Source organism: Balaenoptera borealis (genome assembly GCF_965194805.1).
Source record: "Balaenoptera borealis genome assembly, chromosome: 3".
NCBI classification, from domain to species: domain Eukaryota; kingdom Metazoa; phylum Chordata; class Mammalia; order Artiodactyla; family Balaenopteridae; genus Balaenoptera; species Balaenoptera borealis.
The window spans coordinates 112,890,445-112,915,600 of record NC_138866.1 but is presented as its reverse complement, the minus strand read 5'-3'; the positions used below and the strand labels follow the sequence as shown (position 1 = coordinate 112,915,600).

General features: G+C 56.5%; 1 protein-coding gene across 1 annotated transcript; it reads right to left on the bottom strand.

Annotated features, from left to right (window-relative positions):
* Window positions 1-693: 693 nt before the first annotated feature.
* PLEKHO2 (pleckstrin homology domain containing O2) lies at window positions 694-23,351 on the bottom strand. The gene is made up of 6 exons (XM_082383363.1): window positions 23,193-23,351; window positions 17,064-17,213; window positions 12,029-12,145; window positions 7,642-7,746; window positions 6,023-6,121; window positions 694-3,675 (listed from the first exon to the last, which is right to left on the bottom strand). The coding sequence occupies exons 1-6, from the start codon at window positions 23,202-23,204 to the stop codon at window positions 2,659-2,661; spliced, it is 1,500 nt and encodes a 499-aa protein (XP_082239489.1). The 5' UTR covers window positions 23,205-23,351; the 3' UTR covers window positions 694-2,658.
* Between the last annotated feature and the right edge of the window lie 1,805 nt (window positions 23,352-25,156).

Genomic DNA, 25,156 nt, shown 5'->3' with positions numbered 1-25,156 from the left:
GATAAAGGCTGTGGAAACATTTCAGATTAAAGGAGACTTGAAGAGACATGTGTGTAATATTCAACCCTACACTGGAGGCAACATGTGATTAAAGGATATTATTGGGTCTAACAACAAAATCAGAATATGAACAGCAAGTATTCTGTCGGTGTTAAATTTACTGAAGTTGATACCTGCACTACGATTAATGAGAGAATATGCTTATTTTTAGGATATACACACTGAAGTATTTAGGGGAAAGGGGCCATGACAACTAACTCTCCAAAGACTCAGAAAAAAAGAATTGTGTGTATATTACAGAGAGAAGGCACTCGAAAGACAAGCCAACAGGTCAATCTGAGTAGAGTATATGCGTGTTCTCTGTCCTATACTTACTCTCGCAACTTTTCTCTGCGTTTGAAATTATTTCCAAATGAAGTTTTTAAAAACTGAAAAGCATTGTTCCCTATGACACTTAGCCTCTGGGCTGTAGAAACGTGTTGGGGGCAGGGGGTGAGACTGGAGCGCCTGGCCAAGTTTAGCGATGGTGGAGCACTGAGGGAGGGCGAGGCCCCCAGCCTGGCCTATGAGAAGTGGGCCCTCGAAGAGAGCTTGGAGGAAAGGTGATGCCCCGGTCAACCACCACCTACCCTCCGCTTCCATGAGGCCCTGGAGCTGGTCCCCACGCCAACAAACAGGCTTGTGGCAGCGAAGTTCCACGAAAAGGGATTTATTGCCAAACTTCAAGAAAGGCGCTTCATAAGCAGAAGGCATGGAATGCCACCCTCCTCAAGGAGGCAGGCCAGACAGCCCCTGTGAATTCCCGATCCTCTCCCCTCCCCTGGAAGCTGGCTTCCCCCTCGGGTCCAGGCTGCCAAGGCACAGGAACCCCACAGAGACCAATGGCATTAGGCCACTAAGGTGACCCCAGAGCTACTTGCTCAGCCTGGTCACTTACCAGAGGAGGAAACTGAGGCTCTAGTCCCAGGAAGGAGGCGACTTGGCTAATGCTCCAGCCGGCCCAGGCTGCTGGTGGAGCAAGGCTGTTCCCCAAAGGAAGACTGCAGGGGGCCACGTGACTGTGGGCCCCTGGCGACATTCTTGCTCTCATACTGGAGACAGATGGAGAGACAGGCAGACTGTGGCGTGGGAGCCTAGTCTGTTCAAGGAGTGTGGCTTAGGGAGGCCAAGGCGGGCTCACGAGCCATGACCTTGCTGCTTGCCTCCATCCCTGCCCAGTACAGGCCGCAGAGTGGACACGTGCCCCTCCCGATCCCTGGACACTGCCCTCAAGAACCAAGGAGAAGTAAAGAAGACAGTGACCTGTGCCGGTGGGCCTCAGAGGGCATGACTGGCGGCTGGGGGTGAGGCAGTGGGCAGGAAGGCCAGGCACGCAGCTGTGACCCTCCTTCTCTTTCAGTAAACAAAAGTGCACTTGCAGAAACCCCTGAGCAGGCCTGTCAGAAGCTGCGCCTACTCCCACAGGCCCCAGGGAGAGTGGCTGTGGCCCTCAGGGCCTCTGCACCTATAGACTGCCCTCAGTCCGGCCGCTGCAGCAGGATGGAGACTGGATGTGCTCCTGGAGCCAGAGACGATGGCGGGAAGGGGCTCGGGAGAGGCCCAGGGTGCAGGCACGGACCAGGAAAGGGAAGGAGCTAATGCTCCTTCCACAAGGAAGTTCAGGAGGAGCAGTCCCTCTAGCCTGAGCCAGAGGGGTGAGGGGAAAGGGGAGAGGGAAGTGGGTTCAGGTCCCAACACACTCCCATCGGCATTCGAAGAAATAACTGGGATATTGGACCTGTTTGGGTTGAGAAGCAACCACAGAGACCCAGCTATAAATCCCATCTGGGAGGCACAGAAGTTGGGGCAGCTTCTCTTCTGAAGGTTGATTTATAATGAATTACATACAGGATGTTCTGATGTCGACATCGGGTTCACCTGTACAGGAATGTGCAAGGCTGGACACAAGCGGGTCCAGGGGCAGGGACTAGACTAGAGACCCTTCGAGTTCCTCCTCCACCCTGGAGTCCTCCAATCACGGCTCACCAGAGGGGAAGGCCTGCAGAATAGGAAACAGGCCCAGGGAGGGGGCCCACAGCTAATGGCTTTCTCACACAGATGCCTCCCACCTGCCTTCAGAGGCCCTAGCTGGGTTCCAGGTCTCACTCAGCTGAAGGACAAACCTCTAGCCTAGACCCAAGGCCCCTGCAGCTACTAGGAATAGGGGGGTGGGGAGGGTTGCTTATGGCTTGAAGCTGCCTCTGCCTGGGAACATCTGGACATGGAGGCAGCAGGGGGGCTCAGCTGTGCTCTATTCAGAAGTCAGGAATGTAAACTATTGAGGGCGCAAAGCAGAGATGACGCCGCCCTCAAAAACCCGAGCGCTGTGCCAGGGCCCTGGGGCTGTTCGGAACGATCACGCCAGCACAGAGGTACCGCATGTGTGCTCCCAGCCCAAGCCCAGAGCCGGAGGCCCGGCCAGACAGCAGCCCTGGGTGGCACCTGGCACCTCTGGCCAAGGCAGGGCGAGAAGGATCCCAGGAGTCTCTGCAGGTCCTGGCCAAACCCTGACATGCCTGATGGCCCTTCTACAGCCTGGAAAGAAGCACATTTCTCGGCAGGGCTGGGCTCCGATGGACTGAGCCGGCCAGGAGGGACCATGCTCTGGCCCGGCAGGCCCTAGGGTGCGCTTCTCCTGTAGAGGGTCACCAGCTCCTTCCGCTTCTCCCGGAGCCCAGGTGCTGCCTGGCTCAGCTCGCCCAGATCTCTGACCTCCTGCAGGACCTGGGTGGCCTGCCTCAGCTGCTCCACAGCCCGGCTGAGCAACGCCTCGGCATTCCCGGCAGCCGGCTCGCTGCCCAGCACCTTGTTCAACAGTTTCTCCGTCTGTTCCGAGGCCACCTTCACCTCCAGCTGGGCCCGATACAGCTGTTCCCCAGGCTGCCGTGGACGTCGGGGGCCTTCCCCGAGCAGGTCCCCCAGGGAGGAGCAGCGGGGATGGAACTGAGGCTGCAGGTCCCAGCGGGGCAGGGCTGTGGACGTTGTTGCATCCTTTGGGGGAGTTCCTGGGGTGCCTGCGTCCTGGGATGGCTTGATGGGCTCAGGGCTGTCATCCATACCATTCACCGAGACCTGTGCTGGGCCTTGGGCAGAGGTCTCAGAGGCCCCAGGACTCTGGGCTGGCCCAGAAGCCTGCATGCCACTCATGGAGGCTCTCAGTTTCTCCGATAAGATCTTGGGTGGGGGTGTAGGGGGCTTCCCACCCTCCCTAGGCACGGCCTTGGAAGTCCCAGAATCGGGCACCTGGGGCGGTTCTGTACTCTCAGGGTCAGGGGGCTCCTCAGGGCTGGGGCTCTCCCAGCTCACCTTCAGTTTGTCAGGCAGGACCCTGTTGGGGGGCTGCTCAGAGCCCCTGTCCTCCCCCACTGGAGTCTCTGAGTCTTCTTGGCTTTCAGCGTGGGCCTCAGAGCTTGCTGGGACAGGGGTGGAAGCTCTCTCCCCTACAGGGGTCTCCACTCCGTCACCAAGACTGGTCGTCTCAGGCGCTGCGGAAGGCTTGGTAGGAGGCATGGGCGGCCGGGGTGTCTCCCGGGGCTGGGCTGCACTGACGTCATTGCTGGGGGCAAACACTGGCAGCCCGCTGTCAGGAACATCAAGGTCCAGGCGCGAAAGCCCATCGGATGCTGCACTGGCTACCTGGGTGGAGGGGCAGGATATGGGCATCAACTTGGATGACCAGCCACTGGGTCAGGTGTGCCCACCTACAAGGTGTTCAAGCCCTCCCATCCAGGCTGCCCAGGCCCCTGGCCCCCTACTCTCCAGGCGCTCTGCTCTGGTTTCCAAAGCCACCTGATTAGAAGCTAAAGTGACTCTCTGATGAATCCTCTCCTCTCTCTCACTTACACAGGGTTCCTGGTTTTGAAATCACAGGCCAGGAAGCCAGAGCTAGGGTGTCCTCTCAGCGCCCCAGCCTGGCTTCTTCCAGCCTGTGTGATAGGCCGCTCTTTTGAATGGCAATTGTGCTGGCCTGGGTGGCAGGGGACATAGTTCCAGCCCTGTTTTCGGGCCCCTACCTGGCTGTAGGCCTTGGGAGGGTCCCTTCTCTGCAACCACCCACACAGGGTCCCCACAGTCAGCAGGCGACAGGACCAGAACTCACAGATGGGTCTCCTGCATCATCCTGAGCTCACTCGCCCTGCAGACCTCTGTCAGGTCTGCCAGCCCTCCGGGCCAGAGCTCTCCAGCCTTCGCCTGCCCAGCTGCTCAGCAGCCGGTGCCCACTCTCCTCGTGCTGTCACATGTGGCCCCAGACACGGGCAGCCCCAGACCACAGCTGAGTGCCAGAGGAGAACAGCTGCACCCAGCAGGCAGCTGTCCCCACCTGGCCCCAGGGGCCCACAGGGACACCCAGCAGCCCCACGGTCATGGGGACAACTCCCAGGGAGCCTCAGAGAGCCTGGAGCGGGGCTGGGCAGGAGGCCCTTCCCAAGGTCCCTCAAGGTCCCTCACTCCCTTTTACACACACAGGGTGACCTGGCCTACACATGCTCTCAGTCACTGGACACGAGTCCCTCCCTGAATTCTTCTCAGAGGGTTCCCCTCTCCAAGGCTGGCCTGCCCCACACCTCCTAGGCCTCCTCCCTCAGACATGCCTTTCCTCTCTGGCTACTTCAGTCACTCCCTCTGCAAGCTTTTCTCCCTCAGCTGACAGACATGAACAGGCTATCTCATCTCACCAGCAAACCCTCCAATGACCTTGGCCCCTTTCTGTCTCCCTCTTTCCCCACCATGGTCTATCTCCTTCTCTCCAGCACCCCCAGCTCTGCACCCTATGACAGCCCTAAGCTGACTCCTTCTCTGAGAAAATGTGCTGTAAACGTCACCATCTGCCTTTTCCTCAGTCCTGCCTCGTGACTTGTGGCTGCCAACCCGGCTGATGACCCCCAGTCCTGTGCCCTTCTCTCTGGACGTGCCACTCTCTGGCTTCCTCTTCCTTTGCTCCCTACTGCCCCCCATTCCCCAAAGGCAGCATTTGCTGAGGTTCTTTCCTGGCCTCCAAGATCTCTCCCCCAACTATCTACACCCATCAGTAACACTGGTCTGACGATGGGCTCCTCCCTTCCCCCTCCCCCTTGCCCATAACTTCTCCCACATTCCCTGTGTCCAGGGCCTCCCTTCGCCGGGTCTCCAGGCTTGGGGGCACTCCTGACAACCCTCCCTCTTTGTCCAGTCCGCCTCACCGAGTTCTGAATTCAATCACAAGCCCAGGTGGCTGTTGCTTCCCAGTGTCTCTCCCACCAGCCCCTCCCTTTTCACCCCCTCCTGGAGCCTAGAGGCCCCACCCCTGCCTCTATTTCCTGGGCCCCTGCCTTTCCCTCCATCAACCTGACCCATCCTACGCAGGGCCTCCAACTGACCTCTGGAACGCACCCTCCCATCCATCCTGCCCCCGACTCCTGCTTTCAAGGCCTCCACAATTTCCTCCCCCCGACCCTGCCTTCCCAGACACATGTCCCAGTCAAAGGGACCAGGCACACCTCAAACTCCCCTGCCCTGGGCCTCAAGCTCGCACCATTCCCTCCACCCAGGACCTCCCTCACTCCAAGTCTGCCCACTGAAGCCGTTCCCATGCTTCAAGGGCCAGCTCAGGTGTCTGTGGGTCCTCTGTGGTCCCTCATGCTCAGCCTCCCTGAGCCGCCCTCTGTACCAAAATTAGACAGCGCTACTTGGAGCAGGCCGTGGACAGGTCTCTTCTCCAGCTGGAAGCTGAGCTCTGAGAGGCGGGGACTAGCCTCAGGCTCTCAGTTTCCCTCCAGCACCAGCTTGGGTTAAGGCCCATGGGCTCATCACGGGAAGCAGGCGCACCCACGCCCTGAGCACATACAGCACACGCGCCTCCACACCGACACCGCGCATGCCACTCAGGCAGCCCGATACCAAGAGTGCTCAGGAAAAAGGTGGCCCAAGCCCGCTGCCACCTAAGGAGCCGTGGTCCCAGGCTCATCTGACTCCCAACCTTCCCAAGCTGGCGCCAAGGCCTTACCTCCTTCAGGTGGACCCTTGTAGGGGGCCGGCGCCGCTGACCCCCACGTACGCGGTCCCGTGTCACATGCTCCAGGGCACAGCTCTTGTCCACCTTTACCTGGGAAGGACAGGGAACCACGTCAGGCCCCAGCAGGCCTTGAGGAGGGGAGGAAATGCCCGGGCGTTAACCTGAGACTCAGAGGCGGGGTCTGCACCTGCATCCTTGCTTGACAGGGTCAAGTGCCCCAGCTGTCCCTCTCTTTGAGGCATCTCCCTGCTTTTCTCCCTGCCTCTACACAGCCTGCGTCGTCTCTCTGCAGTCTGAGGCTCTCCCTCCTCTGCAGCTGCTCGCTTTGCCTCAGTCTTCCTGCCCAAATGTGGGCTATCAGCCCTCAGCCCTCACCCCTCAGTCCACTGCAATATGGAAGCAGCCCTGAGGCTGCTTTTGTGCTTAGCTGGGGGGAGCGGGGAGAAGACAGCCCATGATCCGCTAGTACCTGGCTTCCAGAAAAGACCTTCCCTGGCCCCAGTCACTCTCCCAGGACCCCTGGGGATAGCTCAAGAAAGAGCAGGGCCTCTACCCCCAGGGGACAGGGAGTCTGGGGGGCAGCATCTCCTCTCTAAGGATAAGGAATGAGGGTGAGGAGTAGCTGGGAAGCCACAGGAAGAGTCACATGGGAAATCCAGACTCTGAATCCCGGAGCAGCCTGTCCCTGCGGTGGGGGGGTGGGCTAAGACTCTTCTGCCCACAGGGGAGGCTCAGGCCCACCTGAGGGTCTTTGCAGTGGAGGAGCTGGTCCTGCTCCGCCAAGGCTGTGGGCCGAGACCCAGCCCATGCTCCTGTGGCCTCCAACACTCTCTCCCCGGAAATGGGGACACTTTCCCAAGCAAGTGAAGGGCTGAGCATGGCACAGTCACGTAAGACGTGATCCAGGAGCCATGGCTGCGAGGCAGGGAACCTGGGTGTTAAGAGGGAACTTGTGTGGGAAAATTCGCTCCCCTTGGGTCTCAGTCTTCTGCAATCCAAGGGGTCACTCTAGGTGGCCCCCAAGCCCATTTTTGCCCAAACAGCTATGAATCCATGATGTCAAAGATAAACCCTCCCTAGGAGATCTGGCCCCCTGGGACACCCTGCCTGCCCAAAGCCTGATCATGGCCCTGCTGCCGTCACCACTACAGCACAGGGGGCTGGGTGGCCACTGCAGGCAGATAAGGAGGCCCAGGGTTAGAGCCAGCCAAGCTTGGACCTCACCGCCCAACTGAAGAGTGAGCTGTCAGGCTCTCAGCTCACCCACAGACCTCTCTGCTGTTTCCTGCTGTTTCCGGCTGGGGCTGGGTTGGAAAGGATGCATGGCTGCACCCAGTTAAGTTCTACCCCACCACTTACCCACGTTTTAATTTAAAACATGTTACTTAACTTCCTTACACCTCAGTGTCCTCATCTGTAACATGGGAACACAACCACCTACTTTGAGGGGTGTTGTGAGGATTAAACGAGGTAACAACCACAGATGCCCCAGTGTTTGTAGCAGTGACATAATCAAGGGGTTGTCAGGGTGGGGTGGGGCAGGGTCCACTCTGAGATCACACACATGGTGGGAAAGGAGACCCAGAGCCGTCCACAGGACCTCATCGCACCTCGTCGAAAGCCTTGTTCTTGCCTCGGTTGATCCCTTCATTGAGGGCTTTGATCCAGGATTCCTTCTCCTCCCCGTTGGGTGCCTGGAACTTGATGTCGCTGACCTGCAAGGGGCATGCGTGGGGTGGATAGTAGATGTTTAAAAGGGTTCACATTTGGGGTCTTGAGGAAGCTTCCCACTCTGGACTGAAGTCTGCCCCCGCACAGCTGGTCAGGAGCAAACCACAATGACCCCCACATCACGTCTGACACTGGGGCTTCAGAGCAAGGGAGGGGCAGATCCAGCAGAGAAGGGGCCCTCTCCATGTATACAGCTGCCAGAGATTTGCATTCGAATCAGCCTTGCCCAGATCTGGTCTCACTCCATGTGACTCCCCCAGACCAGCTGCCTGACCTCTGAGTTTTCTCTGTAAAGTAGGAGTAGTCCCAGTCTACTTCCACCAGACTGAGTACAATGACAGAGGTGACAGGCATGAGGGGTGTCCACTGGTGAAGGCCCACTGGAACCAGGGCCACCCGCAGCTGCCCAGTGGGCCCCACAACCAGTCCTGGACAAGTGAAAAAGTCCCAGGGTCTCCTTTCTGGCCTTGAATCACAGACTGCAAGAGAGAAAGGGCATTAGGGGGTCAACTCCAGCCCCCTCATCAAATAGATGAGGAAAAAGAGGCTCATCAGATGGGATGGGACTTGGCCAAGGTGGCCTAAAGTAATACCATGACTTGACCTCACACCCAACCTCATCCCACGCCACCCCATGGGTTCCTTCCCACCTCAGGCAGGAGCTCCGAACTCCTACATTAGAATCAGAAGGCAGCTCAGAGAGGCCCCTTCCTGCCAGGCCCCACGGTCAGACAGGAAACAGTGGAAGGAGTGAGGCCACAGAAACCAAGGAGCCGCCCCTATGGTGGACACAGCAGTAGGGCCTCTGAGCTGCACAGACCAGCACTCACAGCTGGCTGACTCGGAGCCTCAGGGAGCTATGAAGATCAGTGATGTAGCAAAGTGTTAAACGTGGAAGTGGGCACAGAGGGGGTGCTCAGTAATAGGAATTATCACCATTTCTCTCCTTCTGGACAAAACAGTCCTAGTTTCCTCATCTGGAAAAAGGGATGACACCGCCTACCACAAAGCAATGCTGAGGGAATTAAACATGACTAAAGCCACAGCCCGGCACGTAGTAGGTACTCAGTAAATAGTTACTGAATGAATAGTTAATCAATGAATGAACTGGCCCAAGGTTCCCGTTTTGGGGCCGCTGCCCACTCTGACCTCAAGATGCCCTAGTTCTTTGTCGGGCGGGTCACCAGCTGCCCATCCCTGCCCGGGTGTTAAGATAGCGCCTTCCCTCCTGCTGCTCTCCCAGTTATGTAACATGCAGCCCGCCTGGCCCCCTCAGCATCCTTGTTATATAACTTCCTCCTGGCTGCCTCTGCCTTCTCCTCACACAGGGCCCTGGTCCCACCCACCTCCCCACGCCAGGCACAGCCAAATGCTCATTTGCATGACCAGGGTAAATTTGATCCTGGCAGCAGATCGGCAGCTAAGTCGAAAACCCCAGGGCACCTTGGCAACTGCCTCAGCCCAGCCATCAGGGCCAGTAGGGGCTCAGGAAGGGACAGCGCTGCATCTGGGCTCTGAAAGGGCCCACCCAACCCTGAATGGGGGCTGCGAGTAAGGTGGCCCAGGGCAGCCCATGAGCCCAGCTACACTTCTCCTGCTCACAGGCCCTGAGTTGGTGGGGTCCTTGCCTGGTGCAGGACTTAGCATCCCAGAGAGCTTGAGAGGCATACACTTGAACTCAGCAACAGATGCAGCAAGAGAAAGAGCAATGGCCTGAGAGTCAAGATCACAGGGTCTAGACGCACCAACCTGCAATGAGACCTGCACAGGTCTCTTTACTATTCAGGGCCTCAATGGGACAAAAACACAACCACTGGACTCAACCCAAACAGTGACCGTTTCCCACTGACAGCCCACCTAGGCAGGCTGGGGGGTGGGTGTTGGCCCAGGGGCTCCCCTAGGAGTGGGAATACGAGGTTAAATGGGACCCAGCCTCACCCTAAGGAACCCTGAAATCCTGCTGAATGAGCCAGGCATCCCACAAGGGTGGCCCGAATAGGGACAAATAGAGGACCAAGAAGTTGCTCCTCTTGCCCCACCCCTGTGTCCTGAAGGCTGCACACGTCCCTCCTCAAGCCCTTCCTAGCACAGGCCCCGCTAGGAGTTTAGAAGCTAACGGGACTGGACACAGAGAAGGCCCACACATGGCTGGAAAAGGGGAGAGGACAAAATGGCAGTGAGGAAAGAAGCAGGAGGGGGAGAGAGGAGGCAGGAAAGAGGAAAGGGCCAAGCTGGCTGAAACCAGCGGGGCAGCAAGGCCCAGCAGAGGCCACCCTGCTTCCTGGCAGCATCTGCCTGTGACCTCATGGCAGGGGTGTGGGGACAGGGAGGCAGGAGGGAGAGGGGCACGCAAGACACTGGAGTCTTTGTTTATTTGATTAGAGGGAAAAAAAAGGCGGCCTCAGGACCAGACAGCCAGGGTCATGTGACCTCCCGGCCAGCCTGCAGCCTCCCTGAGGAGGGGAACACCCAGGGCGATAGGAAAGGAGAGAGGATGCGGGGTGGGGGGGGGGGGGGGGGGGCGGGGCCGTCTACCATCTGGCCTTTGGAGAGCGCCCACTCTCTGTGTGAGCTCCTGGGTGCTGAGGGTCAGGGGCCCTTGAGCCAGAACCAGGGTGGGCTGCGCTCCCGCTGCCCAGCAGCCCCCACCAATCACCCCGCAGCCCCATCTCCCCGACCCTCGCCCTGCTCCCAGGGTCACCCAGAGCTGACCTGAACTCTTGGCACGATTCAGGGATGAAAGGTAGGGTGCTGGCCGAAGCAGCTGACAATGCAGCTGCACAAACAGGCCTCTCGGAAGGTGATGCCCCCCCCCCCCAGTGGGGCCCGACCCACCTGGCCCACCACCAGATGATTCTCAGAGCCGCGAAAGGAGGTGGCCCACAGAACCGTGCTGGCAGAGGACAGAGGAGCAAGGCCCCCTCCACCTCACATCCACATAAGCTCACTAAGGGACACACAAAGACCCAGGCAGCCCCTGGGCCAGGCGAACACTCAGCGGCACATAAAGAGGTGCACACACGCCCATCAGGCACACAGGCAGACCTTCACATAAAGCGCACTCTACACCTCTCCCAAATACACACACACACAAATACAGCGCCACTGAGAGAGGAAGTGGATCTCCAGGACAGGGTCGGGGCTCCAGGGCCTGAAAGACCAAAATGTGGCTCTCCCCTTCCTCACAGAGCCCTAAGCATCAGAGGTCAATGAAAACTGCCCCTACCCTGGCACACCGCCACCCCCAGGGTCAGAGCTCCACGGTGGCTCCCTTGCCCCCACCCACCGCCAAGTGGGACAGAGGGTTAGTGAGTAAAGCGTCATGGTCTCCTCCAGGGCCCAGAGCTCCGGGGACCACAGAGGACTGGGTTCCTGGCCCTTAAACCTATGAAAGAGACAGAATGGCTTCGGGCAAGCCCAGACGAGGCCCACTCTCCAACCCCCAGCCTCTGTGACTCAGCCCCGCTCTGCGAGGCTCCACGTGACATGCAGAGGTCGGGGCAAGGCACGGCCCAGCTGCAGATTGGCCTGAGCTGGCGAGAGGCGCTGTAAATGCCAGCCTCCAATCTGATCTCCCTCCTGACATCTGTGAAACTCCACCACATGTTAACACCCAGCCGGACTCCCTGCCAGAGGTGTGGGGTGCAAACAGTGAACCTCATCCACACACACAGCATGTCCCAGGGCAAGAACCTCTCAGGCAAGAGACTTCCTCCAGCTTCAGCCAAGAAAGAACAGTGCGAAGGGAGGAAAGCTGGGGGGCTGCAGGTCCGAGCACTGAGCCCAGGATGAAAGGTAGGAGAGGTGGCCCACCCAGGAAGGCCTGGGATGAGGAGAGGGTGTGGCCGCCTGATTACGTCAGGGTGTCAGAGGCCTGGTGGGGTGAAGGCCTCATCCCCAGCTTTCTTGCCTCAGTCCTGGGCCTCCTGGGTACAGGAGATGGCCAAGGGCCCCACCTCCCAAAGGCTACTTTCCAACTACAGCCTGGGAAGGAGGCCCCAGGGCCTAGAAGGGGACGGGGGAGCAGAGCTCTCAGCAGAGCTCTAAATGCGCCTATCAACCAGGGGCTGGGGCGACTTCAAGATAAAAGCAAGCCAGAGGTCCAACCTGTGGCAGCCCCTGGGCCTGAGCCTCAGCCACATTCAACAGAGAACCGGCAGACTTGCATCCAGGGGCCCAGCCTGTCTTAGAGAGCCTCCCAGGGGTGACCTTCCCCAGCAGACCCTGGCCTGGAGGGAGGTCAGTCAGCAGCAGGCCTAGCCCTACCTTGTTCCCTGGGGACCGCAGCAGGATAAAGCGGTGTTTCCGCTTGAGGAGGGCACGAAGGTCCTGGCACTTCTCATAGCTGCCCAGCTCCACTGTCTCCACACACTTCTGCTCATCCTGGGGAGGGAGACAGAGGGGACATGGTGAGAGCTAGATGCCCTAGACCCTCAAACACCCAGGCCCTGCCCCAGACCCTGATCGCACTCGGTGAGGGCACTGCTTGGTCAGAAGGGGCCCTCGGGCTGCCAATCAACCACCAAGATGCAGCATTCAGACCCTGGCAAGGAGACGGTGTTCAGTCCACGCTGGTTGGAGGGATGCCCTCAAGGCTCACCATCCATGTGAGAAATGGGGCTCACAGCCTGAAGGTGTGTAGCAGGGCTGACTCAAATGTGCCTAAGGTCAAAGGAGGAAACGCAGAAGCTAGAAAGGCTTAGGAAAGTGTGCCTGGGAGTCCGTGCAGGCCCAGAAGCCAGGCAGAGACCTGTGAAAGAGGTGGTCTGGAAGGAGGAGCAAGTTGTCACAAACGAGGGGAAAAAAGGCCTTCCAGGCAGAGCCACAGAGAGAAGCGTGAATAAGGCTGTTTGAGGTTACACAACCTGCCTTCACCACAGTGATCCAGAGTTGACTTCCCCACTTGGCATCTTCCTCTGCTGACCCTTGGCTTGGGGTGAGAGGCCACTCTCCATGGCCTGCACAATGGAGAAGGCAAGGGTTCCTTCAAGAGTACCCCCTGAGTCTGCCACCGTGAGGCCTCATCACTAGTAAGGCTGGTGGCCAGGACAGCGGCCAGCCTCTTCTCGGCCACCCCTGGACGCTGGCTGGGCTGCCTTTCTGCCTGCCAGCCCTGGCCCTTGAGTGTTTTCTCCTCGTGGGCTCTACCCACCAGGTGCCTCTCCAGCCAGCTGTCTGGGACACCCTCCTCCCTCAATGGTGGTCAGTTAGTTCCACTTCCAGGGGACACCCAGCTGGAACAGCTTCCTGGGTGTGGCACACTCTCCCCCTGGAGACTCGAGGGAAGTAGATGCAGGCCCTGGAGACTGGCAAGCAAGTTAAGCAAACTCTTGCTGTTGGACATCATGCAGAGCATCCAACCAGGGACCGCCTCAGTGCTCCACAGTTTGGGGCGGAATATCTGGGAGGCAGTGACTCGATTATTTGCAGAGGAAATGCCCCAATTTCCCTCCATGATAATTCGCATATACTAAGAAACCCTGACACTCAGCGAGCACTTTTGCATCCCCAAGTCTCCTGAGTCCCTCAAGCACCCTGAAATCCTAGAGCCCCAGTATTTGTCTCATTTTATAGAGGAAGAGAATGAGACCTGGAGGCGAAGAGATTTGCCCTTGGGCACAGAGCCAGATATAAGGAGCAGGGCCAAACGCAAACACCCATCCTCTGACTCCCAAGCCAGAGCCCTTTGTAGCATACCACACTCCTTCCAGCCAGAGCCAGAAGCTGGACAGTGCCCTAGCAGCAGGCTGCTCTGCACCAGTGGTCCTCCAGGTGTGGTACCTGGGCCAGCAGCCGCAGCATCACCTGAGGACTTGTTAGAAATGCAAATTCTCTTGAATAAAAAAAATATATATATATATCCCACAAGGACTCAGAGGAAAAAAATATACAAATCAATTTTCACTGCAAAGTAAAGGAGCTGTTACAGTGGAGGATTACTGGACTGAATGTCAATATTATGACATAGTATGAGTGTGTTTCGTGTTTGGTAATTGCAATCATTGTTGTTTTTGTTGTGGTCATCCATTTACAATGCTTGGCGTCAGTTTATTTATCCCTTGTAAAAATAAAATACAGTGTGTGTGTGTGTGTGTGTGAAAAAAAAAAAGTTAATGCAAAGTGTATCTGGGGACCAGCGCTGGTTTGCACATTATTTCCTACAGGTCTTCGTCAAGATGTAGTTTAAATTAATCACGTGTTCAGTGAATAATGGTACAGTTTTAGTAATCTTTTTTTTACCCCTATGTTACGTTTGTTCTGGTTAAGTTTATTGAAATATAATTTTCTGTCTGTTAAATCTAATAATAAAAAATTGGATAATTGGAAAAAAAAAAAGAAATGCAAATTCTCAAGCCCCATCCCTACTGAATCATAATCTTGGGGGAATGGGCCTGGCAATCTGAGTTTTAACAAGCCCTTATGCAAAAATTTGCAAACCTCTGCTCTATACCAGAGATTCTCAACCTTGGTGGCACCTGGTAGCTTTAAAAAACCCCAGTGCCCAGGTAACATCCCAGACCAATTACATCAGGATCCCTGGGGGATACAGCTCAGACATCAGTATTTTTCAAAGCAGATGATTGTACAGCTAAGGTGAGTAACCACTGACCTACTCTCTCTTCAGCCTTTCAGGGAAAGGGGAACAGGTGGCCAGGGTGGCCTGATCTTTCCCATCTAGATTCAAACAGGTGTCTTTTCCCATTTTTGCCTCCACGCATCTCTTTCCAATCCTTAGTCTCCAGTCCCTTCCAGGTTCCTGCACTCAACACAAGGGCTGGTAAAATCCACCTGCTCCAGGAAGCTGCCCTGCTCACCCGCAAGAGCCTAAGCCTCAGTGCTCTCTCCCTCCTCTAAGGGTCCCCATCAGAGGGCACTTCTGCAGGCATCTTACTAGGTGCTAGGGACACCCTGTCATGGGGAAGAATGGTCCTAACTCCCTGCTGAGCCATCTCTCTCTACCCTCTGCTGCATGTGTCTGCTCTCCTTTCTGTTCCCCCTACAGCACCCTACAAGGGGCAGCCCTCAAGAGGAAAAGTTTGCTGAACTGAATGCCTGACTCAGAGTGAGACTCCAGAAAGGACGTCCCCCCGACCCCATCCCAGAGAGAGAGGCTCACCTACCCCATGGGCACAGGCCTCCCCCGACTAGGCAGCTACTGGCCCAAACATACCCTCCTCTGTCTGGAAACAAAAGTCACTCCATCTCCACCACCCGGCTCCCCACGGCTGCCTGACCTGGGTCTCCTCTCAACCTGAAACGCTGAATCATCCGGCCCTTCTGCATCTCAGAAAAATCGGATAAACCAGCAGACACAGGGCGGGGGCAGCATTTTTGGAATGTCAGCCTCACTGACAGCAAAGAAACAGCCAAGAGTCATTTGCACTCGCCTAGTTCCTTACATCAGAAAGAGGAATTGAACTAGTAAGCATTTCTCAACTCCTTCTCCTGCGCCAAGCTCCCCCACCCCCGAGTGCTAAGTTCTTAAAACTGCCCTGAGGTTTTTAATAGTGATTTTTTTTTTTAAAGCATGATTTAGACTTTTTGTGTTTAGGGGATATGAAATCCTTCCTGCTTCCCAGACGTGGGCCAGATGTAGAGAGGTGACCCAGGACAAGTCTGGTAGCGCCTGACGACGGGCTGACAGCTGGGGGGCCTGTCACTCAACTCTTATGGCAGCTGGGACCGGAGGAAGCTGCGACAGCCCCCTTTATTTATAAAAATAGCCCCCTGCTGCCGCCACAGCACATCCTAATTCGGTGACAGCAGCAGTAGAGAACATCTGGGGGGCTGTCTGCACCATTCACCCCCTTGGCCTCCTCCGGCTGCTTCTCTGACACCCCAACTCCATGAGCCTGGGGACTCGGTCAGGAAAGGTGAGATGCTTCTCAAAGGCAGCTCCTTTGAACACCTAGATCTTTGTTGGTCTGTGACAACTATGAATTTGCCAAGACAGCCTGAGGCATGCTGACAGAGGCTGATGGGGAACAGGCAGGATCCCCCTTCCTCTGCCCCCAGGCCAGTTCTCCCCCGTGTACTCCGTGTGTCAGAGTCATACAGTGATAGCCCAGTTGCAGTGGACAGGCCCTCTGAGAGCCTCAACCCCAGCACATAAACAGCATCTCCAAGTAAAGGCCACCTTTTCGCCTCGGGTCTTCACCCAGACCTTTATTGACACTTATTTAACACACAACTTCCACATCCTGGGTTGTCCAAGTTCCAAACCTGCTGAAATGAAAAGGGGCACAAGCCTGAAGTGGGAAGACATGAGGACTGTGAGAGGCACAAGGACGGCAGAAGCGGCAACTGGCAGCTTGATGTCAGAGGAGAATGCAAAGCTGAAAAGTACAGTCTGGCAGTACGGAGCAGCCTGATTGATGATCATCAGTGACTCTTAGCCACCAAGGAAAGACTCCGTTTAGGCCAGCACCTTCTGTTGAAGGGCAGACAATATCCAACATATTTTAGAGGACTTCCACCAAGAATAAGTTTTAGAGTTTACTTGCTGGCATAGCTGGATGGAGAGATCCCTGACTTTGGTTCTAGACCTGACCTTCATTCACTGAGATGTTGAACAGGATTTGAGCACCCTGGGCCTCAGGGTGCTCCTCTGTAGAATGTGACATGATGACCACTCTTTTTTTTTTTTTTTTTTTTTTTAATATTTATTTATTTATTTGGCTGTGCCAGATCTCAGTTGAGGCATGCAGGATCTTCGTTGCCGTGTGCAGGATCTTTAGTTGCGGCATGTGGGCTCTTAGTTGCGGCATATGAGATCTAGTTCCCTGACCAGGGATTGAACCCAGGTCCCCTGCATTGGGAGCACGGAGTCTTAACCACTGGACCACCAGGGAGGTCCCCATGATGACCACTCTTAAGGGACTATCGTGAGCATCGTCCAAGAGGTATGTAAGACCTCCAAACAAGCATAAGCAACAAGTATTATTTCTACTATCATTACTGAGTGGAGCAAGCTTCAGTTTTCTGGAAACTTCCCAGATGTGGAACCTAGCCCCGGGACAGGGAGCTGCAGTGAAGGTGGACAGCTGAGGAGACACACACATCCCTGTGTACATATGCTTCAAAGAGCCCCTCATCCAGGAGTCCTACACTCGCACCTAGAGGTATTGTCCTTGTACCACACAGACCCAGAGAAGACCAGGCAATCGCCCAAGGTTGCACAGCAGGTCAAAAGCGAAGCAGGCTTTCCAGTCCGGGTTCTGGAATCCTCTTCTGGCCTGGGCTGCCCTCACTTTGCTCCCTGACCCGGCACCCCCAAACTCAGGACCAGGCAGTTCCTTACCTCGTTCTCGTAGACCAGCAGCTGGGCCTGGCAGAGGAGCAGGTAGCGGTCTTTCCAGAGGCCCAGGAAGCCCCCGCTGCTCTTCTTGATCCAGCCAGCCTTGTCCACTGTCTGCGCTCCCCGAGGCTTCTGGCCTCCCTCCTTCACGCCCTGTAACATAGCATCCGGACATGCCATGAGGGTTGCTGCCGTTGAGGCCACACAGGGATGTGTCCCTCTGCTGGATACCTACTGATATCACCCCATTTGAGCTTCCCCACAACCCCTGAGGCAGATATTCTCAATCCAATATCAGAAATAACAGTTAATAACAGCAGCCACAACAATAGCAGCTGCAGTCACCTTATACTGAACCACTGTATTATGTTTTACCCAAACTGTCTCATTTAACCCATGCGACTACCCTCCCAGGTGGTAGCATCATTAGCCACATGTCACAGCAGACTGAAGCTCCGAGAGGGGAGGTGACTCGCCAGAGTCACACCCCTGGAAGGACAAAACCAGAATTCAAACTGGGTCTCTCTGACCCCATGTTCTCCCCTCCACCATTCTGCCTCCCACGTATTCATTCAAACTCATCAACACACGCTGTGCTGAGCACCTACAATGTCACGGATGCTGGAGTAGGCAGGGAAGAGTAAAAATAATGCATCTTTGCCCTCATAGGGCTGGCAACGCGGGGAAGGAGGAGCTGAACAAATAAACACCAGACATAAATACATTAACAACCATGAAATGCTATGAAGGAATCTGTGAAGGGGAAGTGAAGAGGAGGGAGCGCGAGAGGACAGTGGGGGACCTGGCTCAGGTCAGGGTGGCTCAGGAAGGCCTCCCAGAGGAAAGGACGTTCACGCAGGCTCAGAAGGATGGGAGGAGGCAGGCAGGCAGGCAGAGTGGGAATCTTCCTCCCTACCCCTGCCCTTCTAGAGAGCCCACTCTGCAGCCCCTGCATCCTACCCCAAAGCAGGAGGTTCCACTGCCCTCACCCCTGCCCCAGGCCGGGACTTTAGGGTAGCCACCTTGTCTGGCGAGGGCTCCAAGGACGCTGCCTTCGACCACAAGCAGGTATAGGAGGTAAACTCAAACCCTTCTCTAGGACACGGCAGCCAGCCTGGAGTCTCCAGGCCAGTCACTGACATCTTGTGCCTCTTGATTACCTGCTTGAGTAGCTGGGCGCCAGGTATATGCCTACCAGATGGGGTCGAATTCACATTTAGTCCCCAGAACCCGGTACCATTCCTTTACACATAATGGGTGCTCAAGAAATATCTGTGAAATGAAAATAAAAATACACCCAAATTGCTAACCACTTTGCTTCAATGACTGGTACCCACAGTGGTGAGTGTGAAGGGGAGAGTGAAGGAGAGGGCGGCTAAGAGCATGTCAGAATCTACAGGATGCTAGAAGGAAATCAGCACTGACTAATTCTGACTGCTTTATAATTTACATAAAGCTTAAAAAAGGGGCTCCAGTTAAAGGGAGCATACCTCTCCCCAGGGATACCCTGTGGCCACAGCTGCCTTTGGAAGGACAAGTCCAGACAGAAGTGTGGTGGGCCGTCAGGGGCTGGACAGGGCATGGCCTCCCTGCGCTCCATCATGGCAGGGAATCCCCAGTGCGGTTCTTACTATGGCCCCTCCCCCTCTGAACTGCATACTCCAGTGGTCAGGAGTCTGAGCTTTGAAGCCCAAGTCACGCAGACCAGAGGCAGGTCACTTGGTCCCTCTAAGCCTCAGTTTCTTCATCTGTGAAATGATGATATTAACAGAAGTTGCAAGGATTATAACTCCTTGAGGGCAGGGGTTTTTGTTTTGATTACTGCTGTATCCCCAATGCCTAGACAGTGTCTGGCACATAATAGGTGCTCAATAAATATTTGTTGCTGAATAAAAAGATACGACATACAAAGCAATGCCTAAGATATCCTAAACTTAGTAAATGGCAGCTGTCATTATTGTTACTGTTGTCACTGCCATCCTCTCTGGCTCTCTGGAACCCCTTCCCTGGGCCTGGTTCAGAATTCAGGACAAGGCCTTTCTGGGCTTAGCTGCTGGGCCTTAATGCTCCCAGGAGCTCCAGGAACATGAGGTGCCCCTCAGGGTCTCTCCCTAACTTGTAGATGGCAAGAGAAATGGAGAAGTGGAATGGTCCCAAATGGTCTTCCTGGATGGAGAAATGAGGAAGTGAGAGGCTTGCTGACAGGCCAGTTATGAGCCACCCTGATCAGGGAAAGAGGGGACTTCGGGGCCCTTTGACAAGAAGGGGGAGGCTCTAGCATCCTACCATGCACCCAATGCCCCCCCCCATCACCAGAGACCCTGTGTTCAGCCCCATGGGCTGTGTGACCCGCTGGGGCCTCATCCACACAGAGACCCCTCCATGCTGGCCCCCACCAGGGCTGGAGGGGTAGAAGTGGGAAATGGGAAACCCCACCTCAACATCTGCCATGTCACACCCCTCCATTAGCAACTACAGCAGCTGGCCACCCCCTAGGCCTGCAGACTCTAGGCGTCTCTTAAACAAGACTGCGGAGCGTGCTGCCCAGATCTACCTCTGAGCTCCAAGCTCGCCTCCTGTTTGCAGAGGCCCACCCACGACCCCCTGGGATCTCACATTCCCCTCCACTTGTGACCTCCCCTACTCGCCTCACCCACAGCCTGAGACGTGAAAACTTCCTCCCAGCTGGAAGCTCCCGGGGGCCAGGCTGGAACCTGGTACCCAGACCACCATCCTCCCGGCATGTAGCGGAGAAGTGCCCGGTGAATACCATGACTGGATTAGCTAGGGAAGCCAGTCCAGAGCCTTTACGGATGGGAGTACCAGGATGGCACTGAGGAGAGAAGGCACTTGAGGATGAGGGGAGTGACAGCTGAGGGGCTGGAGGTGGCATGAACCAAAGCCCAGGGGAGGGTCTCCTTGCCAGAATCAGCCACAGCAACAGCCACCAGAAGACAGGCCTGGCTGGAGGTCAGAGTCCTGCCATCCTTCACCAGCCCCTCTCCCTGCCCCTCAGACACTCTCCCACCAGGGGGCCGGAGATGCCCCAGTAAGTTTTAATAAGCGGGCCCTCCCCTTGGCAGGGCTCACAGGGGAGGTTTTGTCCTGCTCAGCCCAGTTTCTCAGCCTCCTCTCCTCTTACTGACCAGCTGACCACTGTTCTTCCTGTTTCGCTCTCTCTTCTCCCACCCATCCTCACTCAGGCCCTCCCCCCCGCCCACCGCGAGCAGCTCCTGAGACACCCCTGGGCACCAGCCTGGCTCTGCTTTGCCTGAGATGGGAGGGCCTCTGGGTCATTCATTAAAAATAAAAAAAAAAGAGGAAAAAGATACCAGGTCAGTCAGCCCAACACTGTGCACAGAAAGGAGCATGTGGAAAGCCACAACACAGGCCATGACAGGGAGACAGAGACCAGCAGAAGAGAACTTGTTGGCACCTCACATCACAGGGAGCTTAGGATAATGACCTTTGCCCTTTGACTAAACCCCATGATGCCCTGACCAAACTCTGCTAAGAACCTACCATGTCAGAGCCCTGTGATGGGGCAATCAGAGAGAGGAAGCACAGGCTCTGACCTGGAGAACTTCCAGTCTGATGGGGGCAACACAGACCCTGCATAAGGGAAATCCCCAGTCTGGGGGTTGGGTAGGCATCCCCTGCTTGAGAGGATCCCAGCCCACTGGGAGGGCTCTAGCACTGACCCAGACGGATACCCCGGTCTTGGCTCTCTGGTAGGGTAAGGACTTGGGGTTAGTTTGGGAAGCCCTTGCAGAAGGAAGGGTTTTGGTAGGACCGTGAGGAGGGAAAGAGACACACATCTTGGCTCAGAGAAGAAGGAAAGGCACAGAGGGTATCAAAGACCCTATACTCTCAACCCCTTCACTACAGGATGAGAAAGTGCAGGCCAGAAGGGGTCGAAGATTAGCTTAAGGTCACAAAACCAGTGCTGGGACAGGACACTGCCCTGCCTCTCTCTAGATGTGTTAGGGCAAAGGAGCAGCCTGGTGCCACTGGAGGCCAAGCCAGGGAAAGGCATGACTGAGAGGAAGAGGGGCAGAACCCCAGGGCGGAGATAGGAAAGGCTGAGTCCAGCTGCAACAATACCTCACACTGATAACTGAAGCTTTCAAAGCTTTTGCACATAAACCATCGCATTTCTGGACTGCCCACCTCCCTCATTTTATAGATGGGGAAACTGAGGCCCTGAGAACACAAATGGTTAGATGCCCCATGCCCAGACCTACACTTCTGCACCAAATCTCAGCCTGATGGGGACTACCAACCCATTGCATGGAGGAGGTCACTGAGGCTGAGGGGGTTTGGCATCAGGGTTCCTGGGGCATGGGGAGGAAGTTCAAAGCCAGGGGGAGGACTAAAAGCAGCCATTTGGGAGTGAGGTGATGAGGCCAGCCCGGGGTCATGGGGCAGAGCAGATGACTAAGATCTAAGAGGTGTTTTAGAGAAAGGAGGATGGGCATTGAGGCCTGGAGAAACAAGAGGAAGTTAAGGGGAGAAGAAATGAGAGGAAAAGAGGGATGTCACAGGGGGGGCGGGGTAGGGAACAGGGAGCCCCCGGCTGTGTGGGGAGGTGGTGGGCAAGACCTTAGATAGCCCAGATGTGCGGGGAGCTTTTGGCATCTGGGAGTCAGTAAGTGGCAATGTTAGAGACTCAGGACCAGAGAGTGTACAGGGTTGGGCTGACCTCCAGACGAGCCATTGGCCCAGGAGGCCCCAGAACTTCCCTTAATTGGGGGCCAGAGCAGATCAGGAGATGGAGTAATCCTGTCCCAAACCCCATGGGAGAAGAAGAGGGGCCACAGCCAGACAGCCCAGCCCTCACAGCAGGGGTGGGGAAGCCCCACCCCTGTCAGCAAGAAACCACAGCCAATCATAGTGGCCTGACTTTGCCCCCTATTTCCACCCACTCTGAGAGAAGGGGCTACAATCAGGACCCGGGGAGGAGACCAGGCCCTATATTTTATAGAAGAGGAAATGCAGGCTTAGAGGGGAAGTGACTTATCTACCATCCCACAGAAATGCAGGGCCTGGCCTGGAGGGAACTCTGACAGATACCCCAGCTACCCCTGGGCAGTGGTCCCAGGAAGCAGGGAGAGGAGCACTGATGGGGACACAGGCAGCCTGGTCCCCAGCTGGCCAAGGTTGCCCCAAGAGTGAAGGTTTCATCTTTCCTCCCCACTTATCCAGGCAAAGACACATCTCCTCCCCTCGGTCTGGGAGGGGCAGAAGCTGAGACCCCCTTGGGGGACCAGAAGCAAAATCCTCTAGCCACAGCAGGCCCCTCCCTAGTTTATGCATTCCACAGTCACACATTAAGTGCTGGCAGTGTGCCTGGATGAGGGGGCTACTGAAAGAACTGAGTTTGCAAGTGAAGGGCAGGGGTCACAGAGTGCCTGACCCCACCCCAGACCAAGAGGGTCCTGAGGGGGAAGAGGGAGGCTCAAGGGGCATTGCTGGTCCAGCTGCCCAGCTCCTCCAGGGAGTCAGCCCTCCAGGGATGTGGGGAAGGCAGGGGCAGGGATCAGCCCCTACAAGGGCCTGACACCCAAGCAGGGGAGAAGGTAGACTCACAGGGGAAAGGGGACTCACAGGGACTTAAACAGGGGAGAAAACGCAACTTTTCCAGTCCTGCGGCCACCAGACAGGGTCACAGCCTCAAGATTCCTTGAGACAGGGACTCCAGAACCCACAGACCCACCACAACACACACACACACACACACACACACACACACACACACACACACACACACACAGTGTGCCCTAAGGATCCGACGTGGACGGCACAGGGAGTCAGTGGTAAACAGGGTTCGAGCCCAGCAACCTAGGACACTTTCAGCAAGTCATCAAACTGACCAGAGCCTCAGTCTCCCCATCAATCCAATGGGAACAATAACAACCACCATGCCCATAGTTGGTGAGAGAAGACAGAAATAATGAAGGAGGATGGGTCTGCGATCCCTACCCCCGCCCCTGCTCATCTCATTTGCCTAGGCTTTGCCCGGAGACCCGCGGGAGAGGGGCTGGCTGGAACAAGGGCCTGAGCCAGGGACCCCAACCGCCGCGAGGGTCTCGAAGACCCCAGCCCAGTTCCCCCGACTGGCCCGGCCCTCACCTCCTCTTCCATGACGAGTCCGCTGAGGTCCGGCCGCTCGACCGCTCGGCCGCTCACTCCCGGCGCCGCGCGGTCTCCGTTACCTCCATCCACCGCCGGCCGGGCGGCGGCTCTGTGCGTTCTGTCCCGCTGGCTGCCGGGGGCCCAAGAAACTTCGGGGGGGCGGGGCCGAGGGCGGGGAGAGGCTTCCGGGGGCCGGGGGCGGGGCCCGAGGAGGGGACTAGCGGGGCCCCGAGGCCCTGGTCTGGGGCGGGAAACTAGGGCCGGGGCCGGGCTGAGGGAGGAGCCTGGGCGGGGCCGGGCGGGGGCTTGGGGACTGGATGGAGGAGCTGGAGCTGGAGGAAGACGGGGGTGGGGTGGGGAACCGGGCGGAGAGAGGTTTCCCTGACTCGCGGAAGGAGAGGGACTGGAAAGGAATAAAGGGTCCGGGGACCGGCAGGGGGAGGGGAGGGGGCTTCCGGCCAGAGGCAGAGGCGAGGGAAGCGGGCGGGGTCCGAGGGCGGGGCCGGGGTGGGGCAAGACCGAGAGAGCGCCCGAGGAGGTGGCGGCTTCTGCATTTCAGGTCTCCTGACCGAGTGGGCTGGGGTTGCCTGGTCGGGCCAAGCCGGCCTGGGCGGCCCAGAAATGGGGGCATCGAGAGAGTCCTTCTTTCCTACCTGACGCTAGGGTAGTGGCGACTACCTGGTCCTCTTCTCCCTGGAACCTCCTGGCAGGGCGGCGCCTGGAGCTCGGATCCCGTCCGGAGGGTCGTTTAACGGGAAGACCTGGGGCTGAGAGTCTGGACTCCAGGGTCCCTTTGGGGGAGGAGGTCTGCCTCTGACTCTCGGGGGTCCCCAAATGCAGTGTTCTCCTGCCCTCGTTGGGCATTGTTCAGAGCTGTCCTCCTCTGGTTCCTATATCTGAGGGCCCCCGCCCCCACCCCCATCCAGCAGTGAATCTTGCAGCCTTGGCAACCTTGCCGAGGAGTGAAATGTAGGGACCAGATAATGGTGTTAGTTATACCTTGTACTCCCACTTTACACTTAGAGAATCAGAGGCCTAGGGAGACAGGGTGACTGGCTACATACCAACCTCCAGCATGGTCCTGTTCCCTCCACACACACACCTCTTCCCTCTTAGCTCTCTGGGTCAACCCTGCCCAGTGCCTCTGCAGGAAGAATTAAGTGCGTGTGGAATCAATGGTGACCTCCTTTGGCTCTGGCTGCCATAGCAGCAGCTGTACCAGTTGACCCAGCTCCCCTTTCACTGCCTTCTGCTGGCCCTCAGGCTTCCAAGTCACTTCCAGTCAGCATGGAAAAGGGCAGCCTGGAGCTCCAGGGCCAAGAGGAAAGAAGATGGAGTCAGACTTTTTCTTCATACCTGGGCCTGGGTTCCTTTATCTAAAGGGATGAAGAAAACCCAGCCTGGGAAACTGAGAAAATCAGTATACATGACAAGAACCTCTTGTGGCCACCACACGGTTTTATTCCCTCAACTTGCAGAGCTGTGCAGCCGTTGTACCCTGTGCCTGAGGACTCAGAAGATCCTGTATCTGGAAACTCATGTTCTGCCTGCTGGAGACCAGAGCCCCTGGGGAATTCGTGTTGTTGCACAGAAGCAACTCATGGTGGGGTGGGGGTGAGGTCAGTTTTGATATCCAGGCAGCTCTGTCCCTTGAGAGTGAGCCACTGATAACCACTTTGGTCTCAGTTTCCCCATTCAGCCCATACTGGCCCTCTGGTTGTTGCCTCCACACCACACGCATTTTTTTCATCACAAATATTTTATTTGCCTTGATTATGCGTCAGGCCCTACACTAATGGCTGGAAGATAATGGCAGGACCCAGGGTCCCTGTCCTTTTTCAGGAGAGAAAGGCATGTAAACAGAGAAAACTATGTGTTAAATGTGAGGATAAAGGCATAGAGGAAGGAAGGGCACTAAAACTGGGACAGAAGGAACAGGCATTCCAGGCAGAGGAGACAGT